Source organism: Myotis davidii, unplaced genomic scaffold (genome assembly GCF_000327345.1).
Source record: "Myotis davidii unplaced genomic scaffold, ASM32734v1 scaffold1785, whole genome shotgun sequence".
In the NCBI taxonomy this organism is placed as follows: Eukaryota; Metazoa; Chordata; class Mammalia; order Chiroptera; family Vespertilionidae; genus Myotis; species Myotis davidii.
In genome coordinates this window covers 80,579-91,151 of record NW_006296527.1, presented here as the reverse complement: position 1 = coordinate 91,151, position 10,573 = coordinate 80,579, and the positions used below count along the sequence as shown (strand labels likewise).

The following is a 10,573-nucleotide window of genomic DNA, read 5'->3' as shown; positions in this document are numbered from 1 at the left end:
CTAAGGATGTCCGACGCCAGCTTAGGCCCACTCCCCACAGGCAAGTGGACATCCCCTGAGGTCTGCCAGGCTGCCAGAGGGATGTCTGATTGCCATCTTAGGCCCAATACCCCAGGAAGCGGGCCTAAGCCAGCAGGTGATAATCCCCTGAGTGGTCACAGACTGTTAGAGGGCACAGGCTGGGCTGAGAGACCCCTCCCCCCCAGTGCACAAATTTTTGTGCACTGAGGCTCTAGTTATATATATTCAAAGAGAAATTACCACTACCCCAATTCATAAAATTTTTCATAACCTAACTTTGTTGAAAATACCACCTCAACTTTTAATTCTATTCTACCATAATGATTATGATAGTAGCAGCTTCCCTGATTGAGGGCTGCCTGCTGAAACAGATTGAAGTAACTTGGGCTCAAAGAAAGTAGCCAGCAAGTTAGAGCTGGGGTTGAATTGGAACTGGGTTCTGTCTGGCCCCCTGCCCTGGACTGCTTCTGGTGTATTACTACTGAGACCGGGAAAAGGAGGAGAAATAAACAAGGCTAAGAATATTCCACTGAGTTAAATCTGATACACTCTGGGCTGTGTGTACAAAGTTAGTCTGCAATGACTACCATACCAGAAACACAGAAGGGCCCGTGAACCTGGGCGACTAACATGCTTAAAGCATTTTGTGAATCCCCATCAGAAGAACTGGGGCTGTGCTGAGGGGGAGCAGACTGTGATCTCCTCCATTCACTCCCTCTGCAGCTTTTCCTGACACCAATGACCCATGTGAGGAAACCTATGGGGGTCCCACCGCAGAGTCTGAGAAGGAGACCAAAGCTGTCACTGACTTCATTCGAAGCCACCTGAAATCAATCAAGGGCTACATAACCATGCACTCCTACTCCCAGATGCTATTGTTTCCCTACGGATACACATCAAAATTGCCACCTAACCAGGAGGAACTGGTATGTAGCAAAATTCCTGTAGCTTATGTCTTCACACCACCATTGACTTTCAGTCTATTCTTCATTAACAACTTGGGTTAAGTTAAAAGAATTCCATATTTTAATACCAAAGAAAAGAACAAATGAAGTTTGCCTTGGAGTTAAAAATCATAGTCCTTAGATTAATTTTCATGTGATAAAAGTATACAGTTAATAAAAATCTTTCAACATGATTATAAGATAAAGCCAGTAAGAAGAAATGTCTGGGCCATCAGGGTAAAATTCTATAACTACATAGATAAACATTTACAATACATCATACTATAAAAACCACACACAGTAAAAGCCTAATAGACTGGCAAAGACATCTGCTACTCCTATCCCTGAGACACCAGATTTAAGAATATCTGTTGTATTTTTATTCTCCAGATCAGCTTGGAAATTATATTAATATTTTAGTATCCAAAGGAAGACTATTACTATCAAAGGATGTTTGTGAAACTTCTTCACTAAGAACTCAGTCTTTTCAGAACTAGAATCCACTAAGCATCCTTTTCCATTCTATGGAAATTTGTTAGCTTCATAAAAAAAAATGGAATTCTACATATGGATTTCAGTGAATCACAGGAATTGGCAATGTGAACACAGAATATCCATATAAATAACTAAATACTTTTAATTGCTGTGGAAGAAAAGAAATAAAACAGATAACATCCAGTGTTCCAGATCCCATGGTAGTTGGCAAATATAGCACAGTGAGTAAAAGCTATGGTTCAAACACTACTTCATGAAATTATTTTTAATTTTTTAAGAGATCACGATTGTCATTATGACTTCAGTTAATTGTTTCAGCAAAATAGCATTTAATTTTGAGTTGAAGCAGAGATTTGGACCAATCATTAAAACCATCTGTACATATACAACTAAGAAAACATACAAGCAACCTATGTCCCAAGAATCATTTCTTTAACCAAATAGGTGAAAATCTGAATCCATGAGTATTAATAACCTACCTATATAAGGACACACCAATGCAATTTCAATCTGCCTTTAAAATAATGGCATTATGGATTAAAAAAATAGAAATATACACACCAAACTATTTAAATAAAGAGTATTTACAAAGCAACCAAATTAAGAAAAATATATTTCTTAACTATATAGACTAAAAAAATCTTCGCTTAGAGTACAAATATGTTAGTGACTATATTTCCCTAAAGTTTGTTCCAATAAATCATTCTCATAGCACAAAATACTAATGTGTGTTAAAGGTCATGAAATGCTACTCTGGAAATAAAACTCTAATTTCACAGAACTACTTTTTAAAATACATTTTTTATTGATTTCAGAGAAGAAGGGAGATTGATTTCAGAGAGGAAGGGAGAGGGAGAGAGAGAGATAGAAACATCAATGATGAGAGAGAATCATCGGTTGGCTGCCTCCAGCACACCCCCGACTGAGGATGGAGCTCCCCGACCTGAATCAAACCCAGGACCCTTCAGTCCACAGGCTTATGCTCTGTCCACTGAGAAAAACTAGCCAGAGCCTACAGTACTATTTTAGAGAGAGGTAAACCACCTTTCTTCCTTTGGCATGCTAAAATCTGAAGCAGAGATAGTCCTATGGCAATGTGGAACCTATAAAGACAAAGAAAGGAGGGGCAAGAGAGAAACAGGCTTGGCAGAGACAAAAATCTAAAGCCAGTGACAGGATGGATGGACCTTGAGAATATTATGCTAATCTAATAAATCAGTCAGAAAAAGCTAAGAACCATACGACTTCACTCCTAAGTGGGTTATAAAACTAAAACTCATAGACACAGACAACAGTATGGTGGTTACCAGAGGGAAAGGAGGTAGGGGATAGTAAAGGTTTTAAGGGGCTAAATATATGGTGATGGAAGATGATTTGACTTTGGGTGGTGGGCACACAATGCAATATACAGATCATGTATCATAGAAATGTACACTTGAAACTTATGTGATCTTATTAACCAATGTCACCCCAATAAATTTAATTTAAAAACATAAAATAAAATACTAAAGCTAAAAAAACTAAAGCCAGAGCAAAGTCTGAGAGGAAGAAGAAAGATATGATTTTTTATAAGAAATGATGGAATAAAGAAACAGAGGAAGTGAGAGAGGGAGGAAGAAAAGGAGAGAAAGAAAAGAATGTGTAGAAATACAAAATGAGATATGACATTATTGCAGATAACTGATTCCATGTTTAGAAGTCTTCACAATGACAATATATCTTACTGAAAATACATTTCTCATTTAACCATTTATTTAATTTTGATCTTCAAATGAAAAATAACTGTATAATTGACTTTTTAAATCCCCAGTAAATTAATGGCATTTACATAGTACCCTAACTTCCTAACTTCCCTTTCTCTACAGGCCAAAGTTGCAAAGATCGGCACTGATGCTTTATCAACTCGATATGCAACCCACTACATCTATGGCCCAATAGCATCAACAATTTGTAAGGTTTTCCTATTACTTACTGTGTCATTTTCCCTAATTCTTTTTTATGATTATTTAAGAAAAGTATAGAATTTGTAAATTTATGTTAGAACAATTGGAATTGCCAATTTAACCTTTACTTTTAACAGGTGATTTTGAATTATATGTGAATCTGGGGGATAAAATCTGCGATTGACGAGGATAATATATTTCTAGAAACAAATTATACTGAACTATTTACAAGGTTATGAGGTCAACAGAAGTAATTCAAAACAAATTTAGAGTTTAATCCATCCTCTTCTTGTTCCCATCTTCTTAACTTGTTCCCAGCTACACAACATTTTACCCTCAGGAATGATAAGAATTAATTAGAACAGAGTTGATACTTTTTTTTTTAATCCTCACTTGAGGATGTGTTTTTATTGTGTTTTTTTAGAGAGGGGTAAAGGGAGAGAAAGAAATGTCAATCAGTTGCCTCCTGTATGTGCCTCTACCGAAGATCAAATCTACATCATAGGTATGTGCCCTGACCAGGAATCGAACCCACAACCTTTTGGTGTACAGGACAATGCTCCAATCAGCTGAACCACGCAGCAGGGAATACTTTCTTTTTTAATCATTTAACTTTAACTGGGTTCTTTCTTACTTAGGCTAGTCCCCCGGGCAAGCATAGTCTTTTCCTGAACTCCTGATGAGAAAATGGGGAAGCCAACAGTTTCAGCCACTTTGATCATATAAAACCAGTTTCCTATCTCTCTTACCAGCCCCTTCCTAATGTGTTTAACTGAAATCTATATTGGATTAAGAAAGGAGGTCACAGGGCTCTAGTTCTGTTGTTTTATTTTAGTGTCTCTGTACTTCTTGTTCTTCCCTATTTTTAGACTTTCTAATAATTTGCATATTATATTACTGACTTATATTTCTTACAAGCCAGTAAATAATATATTATCAAAAGGCAAAAAGAAACTACAGAACAGTACCTGTGTCCATGACCAAATATCCTCAGAATACCCTATGACGGGGCAATACTTGTAACTAGCTGAACTGTGATTCATTCCCAGGTTTTAACAAAAACCAAAGCCCATGATTTTGACCACTATGCATAGTTTTTTCCTTTTTGTTTTTTTCAGCTAAAATAATCAGGCTTTTCTATTTTCAAGCAATGAAAATACATTCATTTGGTTTTCACTAAAGGCCATTAATTCAGACCCTAGAAAATGAGATCATGTTGGCTCTTCTAGCTAGATCCCATTGGTGTTAATGTGGAAATACTTTAGTAAAAATTGCTTTTTCTCCAAACCATTTACAAGCTTCAGTTCTTAGGCCCAAACTTTATGGAAAATTCCTAATGAAATTATTTACAAAACCTTAACTTCTTAACAAAATTTAATTCCTCAAAAGCAAGAATTATACATCCAATCTCCTCTTAGACCACATAATATTTAGCACACTGCAGGGCATGGACAACATCAGAAATAATTGTCACAAACTTGCTCAATGTAAGTGGTGTCCTGACTTACCCAAAAAGAGTAAACATAGATTGAAACCACAAGACTAGACTTGATATAGCCTGCATCACTCTCTAAAACTAGCCAATATTTTTAGCATAAAGACTGCATTTCATGGACAACTCATCACCACCAAAAACACATGCTTACTTCCATTATACTTTTTAAATGCATGGATTTCTTGCAATAACTTTACCTGCCACACCTTATAAATCACTTCCTTAACCCAAGCTAAAAGTATAAACTTTGAACTAACAATTGCCATGAAATTTGAAAATGCTGTAGCCATCACATACAGCTTCTAGATCCAACTTATTGAAAGCTCCTTTTTATGGAATTAGATTAATGACTAAAAAAATTTTTTTAAAAAAACTGACAAGTCCCATTTCTACAGAACATTCAGCAGCAATCACCTATCAACCAGTCATTGTACATTGAAGAAAATGTACAATGACACAGCCAATCACCAGCATCCAAACAGATCATGCTGCAACATGCCAGGAATTCATTATACATACAAGTGGAGGACAACAGGATTTCAAAACAAATGATATACCCAGCTACGTGAATGGACAAAAAGCAAAGCAAAGACCAAGAGAACAGACTAGAACACCAGTTTAAAATGGCAGCATACTTTGTGGATACTGAAAAATAGCAGGGCCAGATAAGCCACCAGATATGATGTAAGAGCAATTCTTACAATCATAAACAGAAAAAACTCACAGGTATTCTTAGCATCAAAGAACAAAGAGTTCTAAACAGGAACACATTTTTCAACTGGCAACTAGAAAATCAAAGGATTATTACTCTCACACTTTCCACATCTGTATATGCAATTATGAGCAGAGTAGAGCTATGCATGGCATTGCATCACAATCATTTAATTTATGGAGCACCTATCTAATAATTGCTCAGCATTTTGGAGCTTTGAGAGATAGGTGAGAAGAGTTAAGACACAAAGACTACTCGCAAGGAGTTACATTCTAACTGGCAGACAGCCGAAGATATCACGGCTCCATGCCGTCGTGTGTCACTTTCTAAAGGAGAGGGTAGAGTGAAGAGGAATTACTATTGTGTACATCTGTATAGCAGTATTTTAAACTTTGTATTATATGATATTAAAAGATTTTTTAAAGAGATTCAGATTGAAAAAGCATTGCCTCTTTCATACAGGGCTGCAGCAGCATGATAGATGTTCAAAACTCTTAGGAGTGATGGCTTTAATAAAGCACCTGATTGAATGTTAAACATTCATGAGAAGTAAGGGGTACAAAATGGTTGATTTGATAAGAATAGAAAATAAAGGCACCCACAATTAAAACTTACTCATTCTGATAACCTGATTGTTACTTAACAAGTCCCGGGATTTGAACAAAGCATCCAGCACTCACCAGTATTTTTCTCTCTTTGAATTGATAGCGATAGAAGAAAAGGTTTGAGGAAGCATTTAAAAAACCCAAATTGTGGAGAGATCTCTGACCTCCAGAAAAAAAAAAATAATGTTTGCAATTTGAACCTAAGAAGCAAATATAGCAAATAACTTAAAGCCAAAAAAAATTTAAACCATAAAAGATGATCTAATTCATTGGTTTTCAACCTTTTTAATCTCATTGCACACATAAACTAATTATTAAAATTCTGCTGCACAACAGAAAAATATATTTCTTGACAAAAAAAGATATAGTTTTGATTCATTCACACGAGATGGCTATTGTCGTGCTGGCTGTTGTGAATTTTTTATTTGGCAATCTAAGAGGAAGGAGCTCAATACCCCATATATATAGTCAGGTATTGCATATTTTAAAAATTCTTGTGGCACACCAGTTGAAAATCATTGATGTAATTCATGGTTCTTAAGCCTCACTTCCCATTAGAGTCATCTGAGGAACTTTTAAAATATGCAAGTGATCAGGCCCCGCCCCATCGCAATCTGATCTCATTAGTTTGTGCTGGGTCCAGGCACTTGCATCTTTTTGAAGCACCCAAAGAGAGTCTAAGATGAAACTAGGTTTGACAACCACTGATCTTATTTAGGTTGGTCCCTGATTTATAGTCTGTAAAATTTACATACAGAAAGATTTTATTAGTTAGAGCAGAGCAGGAACAAAAATCAGCATTTCAGACCACAGTCAAGTGGTATACCAAGTTCTCTGCCACAAGCAGCAATATTTAGATCATAAAATTAATGTTAAAAGATTGTGAAATAGTTACATATACATATTGACAGCATATCCAATCCTTTACCATCTTAGAAATAGTAACTGGTTAGCAAGAATTAATAGAATCCAGGTCACTTATATCATTATTAATATCATCCATTTGTGAGTTACATCATGAATTAAAAAGGTAATTTCAAAGTGCCTTTTTTATTGCCTTTCAAAGCATAAAAATTGTTAGATGTATTCCTGTTTCTCCACCTACTGCTGTTCCCCATAATACATTTGGAAAAGAAGAAAATCAAAACCTCAAATTTGTAGTTCACAACACCCAATCTACTAACAGAAATTCAAGCTGAGATTATATTAACAAACAGAAGGGCAGATAAAATATTTCAATTTATGACCATATATCTCTAGCTTCAGCTCTTGTTTCAAATAGAATTTTCACTTAGTGTTGATATGAAAGTGCTGGTAATTATATTTAATGCATGTCAATAACATTTTTAAAAAATACATTAATTTACCGGCATCACTTTTGTGGGTTCCTTTGGTCTAACCAAATTTCCAGCTTAGTTCAGTTTTATTTTTATTTATTTTGATCATATTACAGTAAGTTCCTTGCACCTAATGTGCTTTGAAAGAAGAAAGTTGTTTTAATGTCAATAAATTAAGAAAATATTGTCAACAAAAAAATTTTCTTGTAGAACTCATTGAAGACTTTTTTTTGGCGGAACTATAGATTGACATATGGTGGGTATAACATAGACAGGTTGAAACTGAAAAATATATATTGTGAAGACATTAATCAAATAAGGAGTGGCCATATTAAAAAGCAGATAAAGTAAATTTCAGAGCAAAGAATTTTTCTAGACATTAATAATAATAAAAGAATTAATCCACCAAAAAGATATAATGATTTTATGCAAACCAATTTCACCTATGATGCTTCTGCCAAAATTTTAAAATTCATTTTTCCAGGTCCTGATTGATCTAAACATATCCTTGTGTCTTCCATCCTTTATTCTTTCTTTTCCCCATCTCTACCCTCAGTTTATTTTTGTGTAATTATGTGAATTTTTTTCAGCCACCCAAATTGAAATAGCACTAATTTTTATCAAATTCTGTGACTTTTCCATTCCAGTACTTCTTACATGGAGGCTGCAGTTTTGTTCCCAGTGTGGCGAGTCTATATGAGCTCAGGCTTTTATTGCACTACTTCCTACCTAGTCTCAACTCTTTTCAGTCCAAATTAACCATCCTAAGTACAGCACCAAAATGTGACTTGCCTCCCAAACAAGTCACTTTGTCCTGATATAGCAGGTTTTCGGAGTTTTGCCTACAAATTCTCACAGGTCCATTTGTTCCAGTACAACTGGATGTCACTGGTCCCTAAAAACATCTCCATGCTTTTCCATCCTTGTGGTTCCCTGACCAGAATGCCTTTCTTTCATCTCTAACTGAAAAAAGTACACCTTTCTTCAAGGCTCACCTCCAGTACCATCTCCATCATGAAGAAGCAGGCATTAAGCATGAAATGCCATCTTCCTCACCAGTCATATAATCTTTTTTTCCTTAAAAATTTCATAAAATATTGTACCTTTCCTATGGTACTTACATATTCTGTCTGTTCTCTATTAATTTGCATCTTTGACTTCTCTCACCTAAATTCTAAGTTCCTAAAGACACCAATGGCGTCTTCATCTTTGTACTCTGCACCTCCCATCCTCCACAATGCCAAGTAAAGTGTATTATACATATTAAAGATTCAATAAATATTTGATGAATAATTTAAGAGTCAGTCTTATCTCTTTCCACTGAAATAGGTATTCTCTCTTTTCTCATCACAGCTTTGAATTCTTGTCTTTCAAACCTAAAATGTTAATGTCAATACTTGTCCTAGAATATAAATTATTTTATGTGTAAAAAAATACTTTTTCTACTACATAAATGCATGTTAGTATTTATATGCACTTATATAAACCTTATGTGTATATAACTTCTAGATGTGTCTATATTTTCAATCTTTTTACTAAATAATAACATTTTTAGTAAAATTTCCTAAAAGTTGACATGGATAAGTTAAATTAGGGGGTTAAATACAACCTTAAGATAACTGATTTCCACTTTCTTGGTCTTTTTCCAATAAAAAGAGTTTACCCTAGTAACAAGAATATAAAGAGACCTGAATGTTAGAAAGAATATGACTTTGCCTAGTTTATATGTGTAGTTTCCCTTGGTGGGATTTCAGCAACCAGTGGCCCCTCCTCAGTGATTTCCTCAGCTGCTTGCCCTGGTTCAGAATGCCTCCCTCTGTGACTGTGTGCCAGGAAACAAACTCAATTTTGAGTGCTGAGCCATGTAAAATGTAATTTTGAAAACACAGCATTTTTTAAATGTGTGTATCAAAGCTATGATTATATTTTACTCTACACTCTGTATTACACAGACCACTACTCCCATTCATTACTGCAATTACTCGTAACTGTACGCATAATTATTTTTATTGCTAATTTACACCAGTGAATTTCCATTTCAAGACAAACATTAGTATTTGTTTTTAATTAAATATTTACTACTTATGTTTTACAGACCCAACATCAGGTTCATCTTTAGACTGGGCCTACAAACTGGGCATCAAGCATACATTTGCCTTTGAGCTTCGAGATAAAGGCAAATATGGTTTTCTCCTTCCAGAATCTCAGATAAAGTCAACCTGCAAAGAGACCATGCTAGCTGTCAAATTTATTGCCAAGTATATCCTCCAACATATTTCCTAAAGAATCACCCTCAGTTTGGAATAAGCCATTAATTCTCCTTTGTTCTTTTCACCAGAATGTCAAACTTCAATTATCCCTAAATAAAGATTCCACATCACCTGACTCTTGCTCATTTAAGTCCTATGTTATTTCTTTTTGCTTTTACTTCCTCTCAGTGGGAACTTATCAAATAACTTTAAACAAAAGCTTTTAACTACCTTTCTTTGCTCCAAGTAAAGTTTGAACCCAGCAAAAAGTATTATTTTTACTATTTTCAAAGGTGATATACAGTGGGTCACAGGAAAGAAATAAGAACCCTCAGGTTCTCCAGAAGGAGATTTTCACAGATTTTCATCATTTTATGTACTAATATAGCAAAAATAAAACACATTCCAAAATGCATCTTGTTTTTTATAAAGTATACTAGAGGCCTGGTGCACGAAATTCGTGCACTGAGGGGTGGGGTTCCCTCAGCCCAGCCTGCCCTTCAGTCTGGGAGCCCTCAGTGGATGTCCTACTAACGGCCACAGTCTGGCAGCAGAGGCTCAGAGCAAGCATCCCGTGTGTGTGTGTGTGTGTGTGTGTGTGTGTGTGTCTGCTGGGGGCCTGGCCCCAGCCACACGGTGGAGGCTTGGAGCAGGTGCCCATCTCTGTTGATCTCTCAGGCTCCTGGCCTCCACTGCGTGTTGTTCTCTCCTTTGAGCTGTGGCCAGGGTGGGGTGCTGCCTGCAGGCCACCCTTTCCTGCTCTAGGATTGCC

At 35.9% G+C, this 10,573-nt stretch overlaps 1 protein-coding gene across 1 annotated transcript in view; it reads left to right on the top strand.

Annotated features, from left to right (window-relative positions):
* Positions 1-10,220, top strand: part of CPA3 (carboxypeptidase A3) — a 22,790-nt gene extending 12,570 nt beyond the window's left edge. The window contains exons 9-11 of the mRNA XM_006771857.1: positions 745-947; positions 3,326-3,410; positions 9,648-10,220. Of these exons, the coding sequence (XP_006771920.1) occupies positions 745-947; positions 3,326-3,410; positions 9,648-9,835 (476 nt within the window). The 3' untranslated portion in view covers positions 9,836-10,220. The remainder of the gene's footprint in view (positions 1-744; positions 948-3,325; positions 3,411-9,647) is intronic.
* The last annotated feature ends 353 nt before the right edge of the window (positions 10,221-10,573 follow it).